Raw genomic sequence first — 19,633 nt, 5'->3', positions numbered from 1 at the left:
CAGGTTTCTTCAATGCACTTTCTGCTATTGCACTACTTTTCCCTTGTAGCTCCTTTAGCATTTCCTTGATTTGGTTGAATTGCATATCTGCTGAACTATTTGACCGCTCAAGGTCACCTAGTTCCTTTTTCTTTATCTGAACTCCACATGGAATGCATCTCAAGATCACGCTCAAACTTCTGCCACCTGTCTTTCACCAGTTCCATTTGGGGAATATTCCCTGAAAGACACTTATTCATTTGCTTCACGTTTTCACCAAAAGCCTTAGTTTTCTCCACTAGGTGGTGTTTGCTTTTTTCTCCCAGCTTTATATCACTTGCTTTAGTTTTCTCCACTAGGTTTTCAGCCTGAACTGAGAAATCATCACATTTCTTACACAGCTCCTTTGTTTGCTGAAGTTCTAATGATACATTTTCCAGTGCTTGAAGTTTTTGAAGGAACGGTTTATTCCAGAGGGGTGAGTCAAGCAACATGTCAAATTTCCGATGCCCACTCAGGACAGACCCCAAAACACTGATCCTTTTAAAAACTGCATCAGGCACACTATCCCCTCTTTGGGACAGATCCTCTGTTGCCTGTAATTCCTCTTCCAGTTCCTGCAACGGAATCTTCATCTCTTCTACTTGCTGTTCTAAGGCTCGCTTAGACTTTTCTAGCTCCTGAACGCTTTTCACAACATCATCCTTGGAGCTGACCAAATCTTCCATTTCTGTACACAGCTGTTTGTTAACTCTTTCTAGTTCAGCCTTAGACTCTAGAGCTTCCTCCAAGGAGCAAGCCAAGAACAGGGCTTTGCTCTCTCTATCACGTGCCTCCGTTTCTGCACGGTCACATTCTTCTGTATATTTTGCAGACAGTCTTCTCCTCACCAAGCATCTGATCCAACTTCTTTTTCACATCTTCAACACTCTCTAATGAACCAACGCTTTCTTCCATGCGTTTTTTCATATCCGCTATCTGAGCTTGCAGTGTTGCGACTTGCTCCGATAGGTTTTTCTTTGCTTCCTCCTCCTCTTTTAATTGTTCCAGGACACCATTTTTCTCATCTTCCATTTGTTTGAGCTTTGTGCTAAAACTCAGCCTTTGACACCTCTCTTCCTGTAAGAGTTCCTGCGTGTCTTGCAGCTGCGATTCCAAGATAGAGAAATCTTTGACAATTTCTCTAGATTTGCTGTCTGCTTGAGAAAGCTGATTTGTGACATTGTCCAACTCAACCTGCAGTCGATTTACCTTCTCTGACAGCTTAGCACACACTCGGTCACCTTCTGACACCTTGACTTGCGATTCCTGCAGCTGTGCCTCTACTTTTTTTCTCTTGTGTTCAGAATCTCCTTTTCCCTGCATAAGAGCCTTCACCTCATTGGCTAGTTTCTGGGAATGAGACTGTAATTCTGCCACACAGGCTTCTTTCTCCTTTAACTGCTGCTGGACACGTTGGGCTTCATCTTTCCAACTTTCACAGTCCGTACGCAATTCATCTACCACATTGCTCAAAGTTGTGAGCTCATACACAGTACTCAGTAATTTAGCCTCTCTCTCATTTTTCTCCTTGTAGCTGAGAGACAATGTAGTTTTCAGAGCGACATTCTGTTCCTGCACCCCCTGCAGGTCTATTTTGGTAGCTTCCAAAGACTGAAGCCTTTTTGCCAGTTGATTACGCGACTCCAACATATCACCCTTACTTTGCTTCTGCAAAGTCTGAATTTCACTTTCCTTTTCCATGAGGATGGTATCTTTCTCCATTATAGTCTCTCTACGTTTTTGTAACTCGGAAAAAAGAAGAGCAGTGGATTCTTCCCACTGTAACACCTGAGCCTGCAAGTTTCTATGCTCCATCCTAAGCAACTCCAGGGCTTGTTCCTTTTCTTCCATTTTCCGTTGCAAGGCATCCAACTCAGCCCTGCACAGCATATTCGGTTTCCTCCAAACCGATGGCCTCCATTTGCTGCTGGCGTCTCTGTTTCCAGCCTGCCATGCTCTCTTGGTGAGCCTTTTGTTGAGCTGCAAAACTTTGCCTGACTGTTGCTAGGGACAACAACCTTCCTCTTTAGCCGACTTTGTTCAGGCATGGATGGGGCTCGTTCAGGCGGTAACATCCCCTCCATCCATAGAATTCGGTCTCTCATTTCAGCTATCTTTGCATCTTTCAGGCGTTTTGACCGCCCCATCTTCAATAACTCCACAAAAATTTTTTCACAGTCCAGCAAAAAATTTTGAGACCACTGTCTCTTTAAAACAAGTAGTTTTTTCTCTCTTTCAGGATTTCCTCTCCTGCACACATAGATTGTGCAATCTCATGCACCAGACAAAGTTCATAGAACATATGCACTTCTTTGCAGGGATCTCTGCTTCTGCCCAATGCATACCTCCACCATATGTGGGAGATTAGCTCGGTGGTGGGTATGGATGACCCCTTGGGGGGGGGGGGTGCGTTTACACAGGGAGATAGCCGAGAGGTGGTTGCAAACAACAGTTTGGTTTATTCTTGCAATTTTCTTCACACAAGTGCAAGCCTCAAAAACATCAAAATAAAAATAAAACACAAAATAAATCCTTGCCACTGTGGGCGGCTACCTTCTCACATACAGGAACCTACCTACAGAGTCTTTCTCCAACCTACTGTTGGGCAAACTTTGCTGATCCTACAGAAGACACTCCATAGTCCATGTTTTTTCTTCACACAACAAATGTCCATTGAACATGTCCCTTTTCCTCTATATATTGAACACGTCCCTTTGCTTGTCTCTTCAAATAGCAAACAGTTCATTTATTTCTTCCACATAGAAATAGTTCATTTTCTCACCTTGAGAAGTCTTCACACTTTTTACCCTCCTCAGCGCACATCACTTCAGGAGGTCTTCTCCCATGCTCACACAGCGTCGGGAGGCATTCATCTGACTGTCCTCCTCTCCCCAGCTTCACACAGCGTCAGGAGGCAGCAATCCTTCTCCCAGGCTTCACACAGCGTCGGGAGGCACACATCTGACTGTCCTCCTCTCCCCAGCTCACACAGCGTCAGGAGGCAGCAATCAATAGACTTCCTTTGGACAAATTATAGAGGCCTTAACTTCCTCATTCCGAACAGCTGAAGGCCTTTCAACTTCCTTAAGCCGCCCTGGCTACCTTTTCAGCCGACACCCTATAGTAATTGGTGAACTTTCCAAAGCAGGTGGAAATGTATCTCCTGTCTGTGACTACATCCACAGATTTACCTGACTTCCTGTCACAATATATATATATATATATATATACACACAGGTATAGAGGAGAGGATATGTGTATATATACATACAGGTATAGCAGAGAGGAGTGTGTGTGTATGTATGTATGTATGTGTATATATATATATATATATATATATATAGATAGATAGAGAGAGGAGATATATAGGTATAGAGGAGAGGCGATGTGTGTATATATACATACAGGTATAGAGGAGATTATATATATATATATATACACCCACACACAGTGTGGGGGATGTATACAGGAATAGGGGAGAGGATATATATATATATATATACACACAGGTATAGAGGAGATAGATAGATAGATAGATAGATAGATAGATAGATACTGTATATCTCAAAAGTAAGTACACCCATCACATTTTTGTAAATATTTTATTCTATCTTTCCATGTGACAACACTGAAGAAATGACACCTTGCTACAATGTAAAGTAGTGAGTGTACAGCTTGTATAACAGTGTAAATTTACTGTCCCCTCAAAATAACTCAACACACAACCGTTAATGTCTAAACCACTGGCAACAAAAGTCAGTACACCCTTAAGTGACAAAGTCCTGTTCTGAGTGGAACCTGTCCTGGTAAACCGCTGTATGGTCTTGGCCACCGTGCTGCAGCTCAGTTTCAGGGTCTTGGCAATCTTCTTATAGCCTAGGCCATTTTTATGTAGAGCAACAATTCTTTTTTTTTCATATCCTCAGAGAGTTCTTTGCCATGATGTGCCATGTTGGACTTCCAGTGACCAGTATGAGAGAGTGAGAGCGGTAACACCAAATTTAACACACCTGCTCCCCATTCACACCTGAGACCTTGTAACACTAACGAGTCACATGACACCGGGGAGGGAAAATAGCTAATTGGGCCCAATGTGGACATTGTCACTTAGGGGTGTACTGACTTTTGTTGCCAGTGGTTTGGATATTAATGTCTGTGTTTTGAGTTATTTTGAGGGGACAGTAAATTTACACTGTTATACAAGCTGTACACTCACTACTTTACATTGTAGCAAAGTCTCATTTCTTCAGTGTTGTCACATGAAAAGATAGAATAAAATATTTACAAAAATGTGAGGGGTGTACTTACTTTTGTCAGATACTGTAGGGGTATATATATATATTTTAAATATAGGGCAAAAAAAAAAACCGCAGAGGTGATCAAATACCATTGAAAGAAAACTTTATTTGTGGGGAATAAAAGGACATTAATTGTATTTGGGTACAGCGTCGCACGACCACGCAATTGTCAGTTAACATAACGCAGTGCCGAATCCCAAAAAATGACCTGGTCATTAACCACTTAAAGACCACCCACTCCTGGGCAAAGCGACGTAGCACTACGTCGCTCGCTCAGGAGACTCTAGGGGGTCAGCGCACGCCGCCGCCGGTGCACTTCCGCCCCCGCTTGTCAGCCGGGAAGCCAGCACGTGTGACCGGCAGCTCTGATATCCGCTGGCCACTCGCAATCTCCCGCAGCAGAGAGAGAAGGACAGACGACTGATGTAAACACAACCATCTGTCATTCTCCCTTAGATTATCACAGAGCCTATGCGATCCTGCTATATAGGATCGCATATCTCTGTAATTACATCACAAGCCCCTCCCCCTGACAGTTAGAATCACGCCCCTAGGGACACATTTAACCCCTTGATCACCCATACAGTTAACCCCTTGCATGCCAGTGTCAATTTTACAGTAACAGTGCATATATATAGCACTGATTACTGCAGTAATGTCACTGGTCCCCCCAAAAGTGTCAAAAATGTCAGTCAGGGGTATGATCTGTCCGCCGCAATGTCGCAGTCCCGCAAAAAAAAAATCGCAGATCGCCGCCATTACTAGTAAAAAAAAAAAAACAATAAAAATGACAAATCTTTCCCGTTGTTAGTAAACGCAATAACTTTTGCGCAAACCAATCAAAATACACTTATTACAATTTTTTGTTACCAAAAATATGTAGCAGAAAACAAATTGGCCTAAAATGTTAAAGTTTGATTTTTACTTTTTTTTTTTTTTTTTTTTAGAATTTTATATACAAATATTGTTATTTTTCCAACAGTGTCGCACTTTTTTGTTTATAGCGCAAAAAGTAAAAATTGCACAGGTGATCAAATAGCACCAAAAGAAAGCTGTGTTTGTGGGAAAAAAAGGACGTCAATTTAGTTTGGGTACAGCGTCGCACGACCGCACAATTGTCTGTTAAATTCACACAGTGCCGAATCGCAAAATTGGGCCTGGTCATTGAGCAGCCAAATCCTCCGGGGCTGAAATTGGTTAAGGGGGAAACCTTTAAAGAAAAAAAAATGTATTTTTTTCTCCCTTGATGTTAATTAATTATTTGTTGTACTCCTGTAATTTTCTTCATTTTCCTAACTCTTGTTACATGTACCAAGCAATGAGACAGAAGTAACAAATAACTGTAAATGTAATTGTTGAAATTGTTAAATTAAAATTCCAATAAACATTTTAAAGTTGGAAAAAAAAAAAAAAGGCTTTAGAACCACTTAAAGGCTGGACGTTTCTCGGGGCTGCAGTTCCTCTGAGCTCTACAAGATGGTAAGCTGTATGGAAGACAGGAAGTGATGTCAGGTACAGACAGGAAGTGATGTCAGGTACAGACAGGAAGTGATGTCAGGCACAGACAGGAAGTTCCGGGTGAGTCATGAGGAAGTAGAGAGGAGCCGTTGCTGGAAGTGCAGATGTCAGAGCTGAGGAAGAGGGGAGCAGAGGTGAGCTGTAGATAGGGGGTCACCTATGGTGAATATGGGGTACCGAAGTTCCCCTCCGTTTCCCAGGCACACACAATTTTAGGGCTCCACATGTTTGGGTGTAAAATCATCTTTTATTTTTTACCAAAATATTGGGTAATATCCACTTTCCAAGCACACACTGCTCTCCCGCTACAGTGCGGGCTGGCTGTACAGAATCACGTGTGTGTGTGGGTATATATATCTATATATATATATATATATATATATTATATAGGATTTATATAGTGCCAACAGTTTACGCAGCGCTTTACAACTTGAGTACAGACAGTACAAATACAATACACTTTAATACAGTAGGAATCAGAGGACCCGGCTCGTTAGAGCTTACAATCTAAGAGGGAGCGTCTAGAGATACAAGAGGTAATAACTGTGGGGGATGGGCTGATGGAGAAAATAAAAGTACAGTTGTTAGGTGGATGCCAGATAGGCTTCTCTGAAGAGATGTGTTTTCAGGGATTGTCTGAAAGTAGGAGATAGTCGGACAGATTGAGGTAGAGCATTCCAGAGGATGGGAGAGGCTCGGGAGAAGTCCTGGAGGTGAGCATGGGAAGTGGTTACAAGGGAGCAGGAGGTCCTGGGAGGAACGAAGAGAATGAGTTGGTCGGTATTTTAAGACCAGATTAGTGATGTAGCTGGGCGCCAAGTTATGGATGGCTTTGTAAGTTATGGTTGGTAACTTGAATTTCATTTGTTGGTTGAGTGGCAGCCAATGGAGGGATTGGCAGAGAGGGGTGGCAGACACAGAGCGGTTTGCAAGGTGGATGAGCCTGGCCGCAGCGTTCATGATGGACTGAAGGGGGAGGAGCTTTTTTAAAGGTAAGCCAATGAGAAGGGAGTTTCAGTAATTGAGACGAGAGATAACCAGGGAGTGGATTAGAAGCTTTGTGGCATCATTGGTTAGGAAGGGACGTATCTTGGAGATGTTGCAGAGGTTGAGGCGGCAAGCTTTGGACAGTGACTGGATGTGTGGCTGAAAGGATAGTTCAGAGACCAGGATTATACCTAGGACCTTGGCATGGGTGGACGGGTTGATAGTTGTGCTGTTGATGTTGACAGAGAAATCAGGGGAAGAGGAAAGTGGGGGAGGAAATACCATGAGCTCGGTTTTGGATAGGTTGAGTTTGAGGAAGTGATGTTACATCCAGGCTGATAGGTCTGTTAGTAAGTTGGAGATGGGTGAGGAGACTGATGGAGAGAGCTGAGGGGTGGAGAGATAGATTTGGGTGTCATCATCGTAGAGATGATATTGAAAGCCATGGGAGGCCATCAGCTGACCCAGGGAGGAGGTGTAGATTGAGAAAAGGAGTGGTCCAAGGACAGAACCTTGGGGGACCCTGACAGAGAAAGGAAGAGGAGAGGAGGTAGTAGAGTTGTAAGTAGCACTGAAGGTGCGTTGGGATAGGTAGGATGAGAACCAGTGAAGAGTACGGTCACGGAGGCCAAAGGAGTGGAGTTTTTTGAGGAGGAGGGGATGGTCTACTGTGTCAAAGGCAGCAGGAAGGTCCAGAAGGAGTAGTACAGAATAGTGTCCATTGGTGTTTGCTGTTAGTAGGTTGTTTGTGAGTTTAAGGAGAGCAGTTTCAGTGGAATGTTGAGAGCGAAAATCCAGACTGAAGGAAATCAAGAAGATTGTTCTTAGTCAGTTGGTTACTTAGTCGGTTGTAGACCAATGGGTTCAAGGAGTTTGGAAGAGAAGGGAAGGAAGGAGATGGGGCGTAGATTGTGAAGGTTGGTGGGGTCCAGTGAGGGCTTTTTAAGGATGGGAGTGACTAGCGCATGTTTTAGAGAATTAGGGAAGATGCCAGAAGAGAGGGAGAGGTTGAAGATGTGAGTCAGAGAGTGTAGAATAGAGTCAGAGGGTGAGCGTAGCATGTGCGAGGGAGCAGGATCCAGGGGGCAGGTGGTTAGATGGGTGTTAGATAAAAGTCCAGCAACCTCAATAATACTAGCAGGGTGGAACGAGGGAAGTAATGATTGTACCTGTGGATATGGGTTGTTAAGTGGGGGAGGTTTCTGCACATTGGAGATCTCCTCGCGAATTGTATCTATCTTATTTTTGAAGTGATTGGCGATCTCCTGGGCAGTGAGCGAGTTAGAGGGTGGAGTTGGTGGAGGACAGAGTAGAGAGTTAAAGGTAGAGAAGAGATGACGGGGACTAGAAGAGGATGTTTGGATGAGCGTGATAAAATAGGTTTGCTTGGCAGTGAGGAGGCAGAAATAGTATTTTAGAAGGGCAGATTTATATTGGTTGAAGTCTTCCAGGGACTTAGTCTTACGCCACAGGCGCTCAAGAGCGCGGCTACGTTTTCTGAGACTTCTGGTGTCGTCTGTTTGCCAGGGTTGTAGGGGTCGGAGCCAAATTTTGCGTGTAGTGAGGGGAGCAAGCTTGTCTAGGGAGGATGACAGCGAGCTGTTATAGATGGAAGTGGCTAGGTTGGGGATTGACCGGGGTTAGATTTTGTCATATAGATGGTCAGTAGTAGAGTAGAGCATAGAAGGGTTGAGGTGGCGAAGGTTTCTACGAGTAATTGTTAGATGGTTGGAAGGAGAGGAGGTGGAAGACAGGGAGAGTGCGAAACTAATAAGGTGGTGATTAGAGAGTGGGAGAGGTTGCATGGAGTGCATAGATAGGAGAAGACAAGGTCAAGGGTGTTGCCAGTGGAGTGTGTAGGAAGCTGTATCCATTGCTTCAGGTCAAGAGATGAGGTTAGACTGAGACGTTTAGAAGCAGTAGTAGTATTGGCATTAACAGGGATGTTGAAGTAACCAAGAATGATTGTGTGGATTTCAGAAGAGAGAAAGTAGGGTAGCCAGGCAGAGACGTCATCAAGGAAGTTTGATACTGGTCCAAGGGGCCGATAGATGACAGAAATTCTTAAAGAAGAGTGAGTCCAGAGGAGGCCGCCATGGGAGAGGGAAGCAGGAGAAGTAGTATCGGAATTATGAAGCCAGGTTTCAGTGATGGCGAGTAGGTTAAAGGAATTTGTGATGAAGAGGTCATGGAGGGAGGTGAGTTTGTTACAGACGGAGCGGGCGTTCCAGAGAGCGCAGGAGAAGGGGAGGCTGGTATTGGGATAAAGAGGAATGGAGACTAGGTTTTGTGGGTTGTGGCTGCTGGCAGAGGGTGTAGGGTGGTGGGAATGTGGTGAAAAGCCAAATGGAAGCCCTGGGTTTGGGGATATGTCACCAGAGGCAAGGAGAAGGGTGAGGGAGATAAAGTGGGAGTGCAGTTTATATGAAGGGACATGCCCCAGAGTCCTGGAGGTTTTCTCAGTGTGTGGATGTAAAATTAGCAAGAGTTGGTAGGAGCAGTAATAGGGAGAGGATAGAAGACGGGGTGATATATATAAGCTGTGGGGTGGAGAAGAGGGGTGAAGGTGAGTGAGTTTGAGAAGAGAGGACACAACTGTCAGCAGGAGTGGTAGGGAGAGCATGTTACAGAGTGTGTAAAGAGCTAAATAGAGAGACGGGGTCACCTGCAGCCAGTTTGGTGCTTGTTGATGTAGTTTGCTGTGTATGTTCGACACGTGCAATCGCTGAAGTGCAGAGCTTGAAGTGCATATCACTTGTAGAAAGAATCACTTAGAGAAAGAAGCCTTAAGGAAAGATGCCCAGCAACGTGCTGACCCCAGCAACATCCTCCCCCAGCAACGTGCTGACCCCAGCAACGTCCTCCCCCAGCAACGTGCTGACCCCAGCAACGTCCTCCCCCAGCAACGTGCTGACCCCAGCAACATCCTCCCCCAGCAACGTGCTGACCCCAGCAACGTCCTCCCCAAGCAACGTGCTGACCCCAGCAACGTCCTCCCCAAGCAATGTGCTGACCCCAGCAACGTTTTCTCCCCCAGCAATGTGCTGACCCCTTAAGGATGCACTGAATTTATACTGGTATAAGGTTGGGGGTGGAAATTGGTTTTATCATGAGTGTATATAAGGATGTCTAACAGAGTGGATCTTTCACTTCTAAAGTCAGACTGGAAAGGGGCAAGAATGACTATAAAGAAAAGGCCTAAGGGTAAAGCATTATTGGACACTTGGAACAAGAACAACAAGAACAGAACAACAAAAACATCATGGTAATGCACACAGGGCAACAGATGAAAAAAGCTGACACTAAAAGGAGACATTCCTGGGGGGACATTATTACTGTAATGTTAGGATATTTCTCATTATATCATCTATCTAAAGAAAGAAGTCTCCTGTATAGATCACATGACCAATGAGGATGGAGGAGGACCAGAATCACATGACTGAGAAGATCCTAAACCTCACCCTGGAGATCATCTACCTGCTGACCGGAGAGGTGAGGAGGATTCTGGGAGATCACATGACATCACTCTTATCTCTATTAATAAAGCACAGACCTGACCGGAGAGGTGAGGAGGATTCTGGGAGGTCACATGACATCACTCTTATCTCTATTAATAAAGCACAGACCTGACCGGAGAGGTGAGGGGGATTCTGGGAGGTCACATGACATCACTCTTATCTCTTTTAATAAAACACAGACCTGACCGGAGAGGTGAGGAGGATTCTGGGAGGTCACATGACATCACTCTTATCTCTATTAATATAACACAGAGCTGACCGGAGAGGTGAGGAGGATTCTGGGAGGTCACATGACATCACTCTTATCTCTATTAATAAAACACAGACCTGACCGGAGAGGTGAGGAGGATTCTGGGAGGTCACATGACATAACTCTTATCTCTATTAATAATACACAGACCTGACCGGAGAGGTGAGGGGGATTCTGGGAGGTCACATGACATCACTCTTGTCTAGTATGGTCAGAAGTCTATGTTCTTATTGTAGACATGTAGATGATGTCAGATGATTGATATCGGTTTATCTTTCTTCTGATCTCTAGGATTATGTTGTAGTGAAGAAGTCTAGCGGGGAGCCAATCTCAGGAGGATGGGGCCGGACCCAGAGCCCCACCACGGTGCCTCCCCCTCGTTCTCCCATACCTGAGAGGAAGAAAGAGCAGAAGATCCTGGAACTGACCACCATGATGGTCCATCTGCTGACAGAAGAGGTGAGCGGTGCTGGGAATTCTGGGACATTATCCAGTAACAGACAAGGGATGTGTCTGGATGGTGACTGTATCATTGTGTGTGTCAGGTTCCTATAAGGTGTCAGGATGTCACTGTCTATTTCTCCATGGAGGAGTGGGAGTATTTAGAAGGACACAAGGATCTCTACAAGGATATCATGATGGAGAATCAGCAGACTTTGAGTTTTGTGAAGATTGAGAGGAAGAAATTTCCCCGGAATGAGAAGTTGAACCTCATCCTGGAGATCCTCAGCCTGCTGACTGGAGAGGTGAGTGTCACTGCCCTACTGACACCGTCCACACTCTATACTATGCTGTACAACCCATGCTCCATACTGTACATTGTGCTGCATGTTCTATTCTCTACATTGCTTGGGACTGTACGCTGTGCTTTACTTTCCATACTCTACACATCTCCACATGGTACACCATTCTTTACATTTCATACTTCACATTGCTCTACTGTCTGCTCTCTGATATATACATGTAGTACACCCCCCCTTCCCCCCTTTACCAAACAGCAGATTGCATTCATCTTCATAGTCCCTCCAGAACTGAAATGAACACCCTTCTACTGGTCCTTAGTACATATAGACCTGACCACAGATGTTCATTTCTATTGTATAACCCAGAAAAGTGAAGTAGTAATGAAGAAATCTCCTGAAAATGACAGACCTCACCAAACCTCTACAAGGAGGAGGGGCCAGAACCACATTACCATCCCCCCACCTTCATTCTTTATACCTGAGAGACACAACATGCAGAAGATCCTGGAACTGACCACCATGATGGTCCATCTGCTGACAGGAGAGGTGAGCGGTGCTGGGAATTCTGGGACATTATCCAGTAACAGACAAGGGATGTGTCTGGATGGTGACTGTATCATTGTGTGTGTCAGGTTCCTATAAGGTGTCAGGATGTCACTGTCTATTTCTCCATGGAGGAGTGGGAGTATTTAGAAGGACACAAGGATCTCTACAAGGACGTCATGATGGAGAATCAGCCGCCCCTCACATCACCGGGTAAGAGGAGACTTTATTGTAAAGGAGAGAGCAGTACAGAGGCTCCACCTAGATCACCAATCTAACAAATGAGGAGGAGATACTGTACACCATATGTAAGGTCCATCTCCATTCCTCCAATATAACGTCATGTTCCCAACAAATGAGGAGGAGATACTGTACACCATATGAAAGGTCCATCTCCATTCCTCCAATATAACGTCATGTTCCCAACCAATGAGGAGGAGATACTGTACACCATATGAAAGGTCCATCTCCATTCCTCAATATAACGTCATGTCCCCAACAAATGAGGAGGAGATACTGTACACCATATGAAAGATCCATCTCCATTCCTCAGATCTTTGTCTCACCGTTGACTATTAGACCTTCATACACAATGACTGACTGTAAAATATTAAGATCTCAGATATGTTTGTTGATAAAATATTTCCTTCTTACAGATGGATGCGATGTTGGGAATTCCTCCGAGGGGTCCCATATTTCACCTGCAGATTATGTCGGAGAAGATAATGGAATCATAACCGATTCTAAGAAAGAAAGTTCTTTTTTGTGCTCGGAATGCGGTCAAAGCTTTAAATGGAGAACTAGCCTGCAGAGACATGTGAGAGTTCACACCGGTGAGACTTTTCCATGTGAAGAGTGCGGGAAAAGTTTTGTAATGAAAGAGAGACTCACAGCACACCTGAGAATCCACACAGGGGAGCATCTGCATACTTGTACAGAGTGCGGGAAAGGTTTCTCAATACAAGGGAACCTAAATAAACACATGAAACTACACACTGGGGACAAGCCGTTCTCCTGTGTGGAGTGCGGTAAATCCTTCATTCAAAAAGGTGAACTTGATTTACACCTAAGCATTCACACAGGCAGTTATCGTTTTTCATGTTCAGAGTGCTGGAAAGGTTTCTCTCATAAAGAAAAATTTCATAGACACCAGAGAACCCACACGGGTGAGCGACCTTACAGCTGTTCAGAGTGTGGAAAAAGATTCCTACAGAATTCTCACCTTCTTGAACACCTACGAAGCCACACAGGCGAACGCCCTTTTCCTTGCACGGTGTGCGGGAAATGTTTTCCACTGAAATCCGCTCTTGTTAAACACCAGAGCAGGCACACTAAAGGGTGTCCTGTTTCAAACAAATTTTAGACTGAGAAAGGAAGCCTCCATGGACACCGCAAAAGTAGCACTGACCAAAGTTCGGGAAATGTTTCATCGATAAACCTAACCTTGCTTTTTACCAGAGAACTCACAAGGGTCAATGAGCTCTGAAAGCATAATATACTAAAATGAGAATACAACTCAGGCAGCAAGCCAAAAGATAAAGAATCCAAAATGCTTTAAGGGTTCCTTGGCAACAATCACATAAAACAACCAACGCATTTCGGCCAAAAGCTTATCCTTCATCCGGGCTTAAAGACCAAAAAAAACTGATATCGACTCAGGGATATTTTTAGGCAAATGGATATTGCCTAATTTTTTTATTTTTTGCTAGAAAATAAAAATTTGCAGTTCTATATTTTCTGAGAGAAGAGACCCCGGTGGAAATAAATGTGGACAATTGCAATTCCTTTTGACGTCGTACACAATATTTGCACAACTGTTTGTCACATCTATATTTTCAGGAAAAATACAATATAATGAATTTTAGTGCACGCAAATACAATAAAATAATTATTTTATGGGGAATATATAACGGGGTCGTGTTGAGTAAATGGATACCAAACACACCAAGCCTTAAAATAGGTGGAATATTCAGGCCCTCCTAAGCCTGACTACTGGTGACTTGCCTTGTAGTATCACCCAGAGGCTCACCAACAGTGACACACATACAGACAAACTGGCTACAGGCTAATGAATTTTTAGCAGCTCAGACAGACCTTAAGTATCTTCATGCCCTTTAGGCTGTGACCAACAATTTGTAGTTATGGGCCTTCAAGCCAGGACTCGCAATTGGCTAAGGATGACTCTCCTTCCTGCGGAGTAAGGAGGACTTCATACAGGGTAATAGCCATTAGGCACCTCAGACGGACAGCTACCTTCAAGTATCTTCATGCTGTGACCAACAATTTGTAGTTATGGGCCTTCAAGCCAGGACTGGCGATTAGCTAAGGAGGACTTCATACAGGGTAATGGCCATTGGGCAGCTCAGACGGACTGCTACCTTCAAGTACCTTCATACTGTGACCTTTAGGCTGTGACCAGAAATTTGAAGAAATGGGCCTTCAAGCTGCGACTGGCAATTGGCTAAGGAGGACTCTCCTTCCTGCTGAGTAAGGAGGACTTCATACAGGGTAATGGCCATTAGGCAGCTCAGACGGACAGCTACCTTCAAGTATCTTCATGCTGTGACCAGAAATTTGTAGTTATGGGCCTTCAAACTGGGACTGCCAATTAGCTAAGGAGGACTCTGGCTGCTGCTGAGTAAGGAGGACTTCATACAGGGTAATGGCCATTAGGCAGCTCAGACGGACAACTACCTTCAAGTATCTTCATGCTGTGACCTTTAGGCTGTGACCAGAAATTTGGAGCTATGGGCCCTTTAAGCCGGGACTGGCAATTAGCTAAGGAGGACTCTTCATTCTACTAAGGACTTTATACAGGGTAATGGCCATTAGGCAGCTCCGACGGACAACTACCTTCAAGTATCTTCATGCTGTGACCTTTAGGCTGTGACCAGAAATTTGTAGTTATTGGCCTTCAAGCCAGGACTGGCAATTAGCTAAGGAGGACTCTCCTTCCTGCTGAGTAAGGAGGACTTCATACAGGGTAATGGCCATTAGGCAGCTCAGACTAACAGCTACCTTCAAAGCTACCTTCATGCTGTGACCAGAAATTTGTAGTTATGGGCCTTCAAGCCAGAACTGGAAATTAGCTGAGGAGGACTTTTCATTGTACTAAGGAGGACTTTATACAGGGTAATGGCCATTAGGCAGCTCAGACGGACAGCTACCTTCAAGTATCTTCATGCTGTGACCAGAAATTTGTAGTTATGGGCCTTCAAGCCGGGACGGGCAATTAGCTAAGGAGGACTCTTCTTTCTAAGGGGGACTTCATACAGGGTAATGACCATTAGGCAGCTCAGATGGACAGCTACCTTTTTAAGCATCTTCAGCCCCTCCTCACAGGCTCGTTGTGGACCTTTAAGCCAGGATCAGCAATCTGCTAAGTAAGGTTCTTCTTCAGCTTTCTACCCCAGACAGCAGGCCTACTTTGGCTACATTATTTTTTGTTTTGGATAACATGGAGAGGAACCATTGTCCTTCGTTAAGCATTTGAGCTCCAGAAGGTTTTACCCCTTCATGACCAGTACAAATCCCCCCAAGCACAGATTTCTCCCCCAGTACAGATCTCCCTTTTTTAAGTACAGATCTTTCACCAAGTACAAATCTCCCCAGTTGAGCACTTATTGCAAGTACAGATCTCCCCTAAGTACAGATTTCCCCTATTAAAGTTCACCCCCAGTATTAATCTTTCCTCAAGTACAGATTTCCCCCCTGAATCCAGAGATCTCTATCCCCAGTATAGATCTCCCCCTATGTAAAGATCTTGCTGCAAGTGTAGACCTTTCCCCCAGTACATATCTCTCCATCTCCCTCCCCCTAGTACAGATTACTCCCCCAGTATACATCTCCCCTCCATGTGCAGATCTCTTCATCAGTACAGATCTCTCTCCACCCCCAATACAGATCTTACCCCCCAGTACAGATCTTCCACCAAGTACAGTTTTCTCCCAGCAAAGATTTCCCCCTAAGTAAAGATCATGCAACAAGTACAGATCTTTCTCCAGTACAGATCTCTCCCCAGTACAGATCACTCCCTTCAACATAGAACTCCCCCAGTATACATCTACCCTCCAAGTTCAGATCTCTTCTCCTGTACAGATCTCTCCCCACCCCCAATACAGATCCTAACCCGCCTCCACCAATTACAGTTTTTTCCAGCAAAGATCTCCCCCTAAGTAAAGGTCACGCAGCAAGTACAGATCTTTCCCCAGTACAGATCACTCCCTTCAACATAGAACTCCCCCAGTATAGATCTCTGCCCAGTTCAGATCTCTCCCCAGTTCAGATCACTCCCTTTAACACAGAACTCCCCCAGTATACATCTCTCCTCCAAGTGCAGATCTCTTCACCAGTACAGATCTCTCCCCACCCCAATACAGATCTTACCCACCCCTCCACCAAGTACAGTTTCTTCCAGCAAAGATTTCCCCCCTAAGTAAAGATCACGCACCAAGTACAGATCTTTCCCCCCTAGTACAAAACAGAGGGTGGTAACAGAGTCGTCCCTCCAATCTCAGGAGTCCCCCATATCACAGCTTCTCTCTTATGGAATATGGAGCTGTTGCTCCTATTTGTGCGTTTGGGCGAGGATCGGCAGGAGCTCCATATTCCATAAGAGAGAAGCTGTGATATGGGGGACTCCTGAGATTTTAGGGACGACCCTGTTACCACCCTCTACAGTCATGTGGGGTTGGAGCCTACCCTCTATCTGTGGCTACTTTGTGAAGTCTGTATGGCCCTAGGACAGGACTCCTGCTGATTTGGCTATAGAGTGTTCGTGTACACATCTCCTGTTGGAACTGATGTGCGTATGACCATTCCTCATGCCCTTGTGCTGGCCCGGGTGCTCTGGTTTTTTCTCCCCGTCTCCCCCCCCCCTTGGGGTTTGGCACCATTAGGATCTCCTGAGGAAGCTGTAAGTGAAATGCGTAGTGATCCATTGGCTTATGATGCTTGAGATCCCTGTTCGGCCCGGATATCCAAAGGTCATCGCAGATTCTGTGTTTCCTTATCCCAGATCTTAGCTTGATATTGGCATGTAATCGATTCTTTTGCACTATTATACCTACCTCGTATGGGGAGATATTGTACTCTTTTCACCATATGATGTGGTTTAAATATTTTTTACTATGTTGTCAAATACATTACTTAATTTTCCCTGTTGAGTACTTGTTGTTTCTTTATGGGATTATCAGTGGCTACCTCAAAAGTCCTACTCATCCTTCCATTTCTTCTGTAATGTTCTATTTGGATGTGGTGCCACATATTTCTGAGTCGCATCTCAAATCTATTACGTACAATATTGGTGGTATTTAATCACCATCGGGTTTTCATTTTTTGCTCTATAAATAAAAAAAATACTGAAAATTTTGTAAGAAAATGCATTTTTCTTGGTGTGAAGGGGGGACTCATGTCAAAAGGGGGACTTCCCCTGTGGCACCAAGAAGAGGGATGAAATGATCCTCTACTCCCGAGGTCAGTGTTCTTCAGCTCAAAAAAATCAGTTCTGTTGGCTCCATCCTCTCCAGAACAAAGAAGGCAACTATAACAGAGATACCATCCAACATGTCTGACGTGCTGGGCTGGTAGCATCTGGAGGGGTTGAGATGCCACATTTCTTTCACTGAAGAAGTTTCTCAGCCTGCAGTTCCTCTGAGTTCCACAAGATGGTGATCTCACTTCTACCCGGACAGGAAGTCTCTATGGAAGGCCGGAAGTGATGTAAGGCACAGACAGGAAGTGGTCAGGTGCAGACAGGAAGTTCCGGGTCAAAGGTGAGTTGGGAGGAAGTAGCGAGAAGACATTGTTGGAAGTGGCAACAGAGGAGGTAATAAGATCTTATTTTCTATTTACACCCAGTAACCCCCCATCATGTCCATCCTCTTCCTCCATAGTCACTGTGATGTCTTTTATCTCCAGCAGATGATGATACACACATATATAGTGTGGAAATTTAGATTACCCCTTCGGGGGGAGATTATTCCCCCACTTATGGGGCCGGAACATTCTCTTGATTTTGGAGATGTGCGGAGGATTGGGGCAACAGGAAAGAGACTCCTGGACCCCAAAAGCATAAAAAAAGCTAAAAAAATGTTCCTCTATGTGTAAAGCCATTGGGGGCCATAATTTTGTCACACAATGATGTCTTCCGGGGCGTAGTTACCCAATCAACCTAGTGTCATATTTAGAGGGGTAGCGTCCCTCAGACACAAAATAGCCAAAAATGTTATTGATGGCCCCCCCAAACTTATCTTTTTTCCTGAACTAAAAGGGTTTTTTCCTTGCCGCATATACAACATCTGTACTTTGAATGCGGTTCCGGATACGTTGAAGCCACGCCCCCAACGCCGGCCGGAGATCTTTACATGCTATACGCGGGATGCTGCATTGCGGATCTTTGCATAGTTGTATTTTGCTTTTCTGACAGATTACCCTATGTTTTTAGTAAGTGCAATCTTTTTTAATAAATTGGCTTGTTGGTACGTTAAAAAAAAAAAAAATTGCCCCCCCCCCCCCGTATATCCCCATCCTAATTTTGTACAACCACTACAGTCCAGATCATTCTCTCTTATCAATTATTGGTCCACAGGAAACCCGTATAAATCACATGACCAATGAGGATGGAGGAGGACCGGAGTCACATGACTGAGAGGATACTAAACCTCACCCTGGAGATCATCTACCTGCTGACCGGAGAGGTGAGGGGGATTCTGGGAGGTCACATGACATCACTCTTATCTCTATTAATAAAACACAGACCTAGCTGGAGAGGTGAGGAGGATTCTGGGAGGTCACATGACATCACTCTTATCTCTATTAATAAAACACAGACCTGACCGGAGAGGTGAGGAGGATTCTGGGAGGTCACATGACATCACTCTTATCTCTATTAATAATACACAGACCTGACCTGAGAGGTGAGGAGGATTCTGGGAGGTCACATGACATCACTCTTATCTCTATTAATAAAACACAGACCTGACCGGAGAGGTGAGGAGGATTCTGGGAGGTCACATGACATCACTCTTATCTCTATTAATAATACACAGACCTGACCGGAGAGGTGAGGAGGATTCTGGGAGGTCACATGACATCACTCTTATCCTTATTAATAAAACACAGACCTGACCGGAGAGGTGAGGAGGATTCTGGGAGGTCACATGACATCATTCTTATCTCTAAAACGTCATTTGATATTTCTGTTGGTGTTTAAATACAGAGTTTTCCTTCTGTGGAGTTGGGTGGCCAGGTAACTATCACGGTGCCTTCACTTCCCTTCCTGAAACCTTGGAAAAAAAATGAGAAGAAGATTCTAGACGTTACCAACAAGATTATTGAGCTGCTGACAGAAAAGGTGAGCGGTGCTGGAAATTCTTGGCCAACAGATGATGTGTCTGGATGGTGATTGTATCATTGCTTGTGTCAAGTTCCTAAGAGGTTTCACTTTCTATTTCTCCATGGAGGAGTGGGAGTATGTAGAAGGACACAAGGATCTCTACAAGGACGTCATGATGGAGAATCAGCCGCCCCTCACATCACCGGGTAAGAGGAGACTTTATTGTAAAGGAGAGAGCAGTACGGAGGCTCCACCTAGATCCCCCATCATCTGATAAATACATAGAAACAATGTATTCAGTCAGTGTGTGTGTTTCCTACAGATGGATCCAGTAATGGGAACCCACCAGAGAGATGTCCCCATCCTCTGTATTCCCGGGATTCCACACAGGAAGGTCACACCATCCCCCACCATCATCA

At 44.7% G+C, this 19,633-nt stretch overlaps 1 protein-coding gene across 1 annotated transcript in view; it reads left to right on the top strand.

The window, feature by feature from the left end:
* Nucleotides 1-19,633, top strand: part of LOC309564474 (uncharacterized protein) — a gene marked incomplete at its 3' end in the record, with an annotated part of 139,275 nt that overhangs the window by 79,268 nt on the left and 40,374 nt on the right. Inside the window, exons 9-10 of the mRNA XM_082269103.1 lie at nt 12,535-13,187; nt 19,098-19,232. Of these exons, the coding sequence (XP_082125229.1) occupies nt 12,535-13,187; nt 19,098-19,232 (788 nt within the window). The remainder of the gene's footprint in view (nt 1-12,534; nt 13,188-19,097; nt 19,233-19,633) is intronic.

Source organism: Pelophylax lessonae (genome assembly GCF_965119305.1).
Source record: "Pelophylax lessonae genome assembly, chromosome: 9".
In the NCBI taxonomy this organism is placed as follows: domain Eukaryota; kingdom Metazoa; phylum Chordata; class Amphibia; order Anura; family Ranidae; genus Pelophylax; species Pelophylax lessonae.
This window is presented reverse-complemented; position numbering and strand designations above follow the sequence as displayed.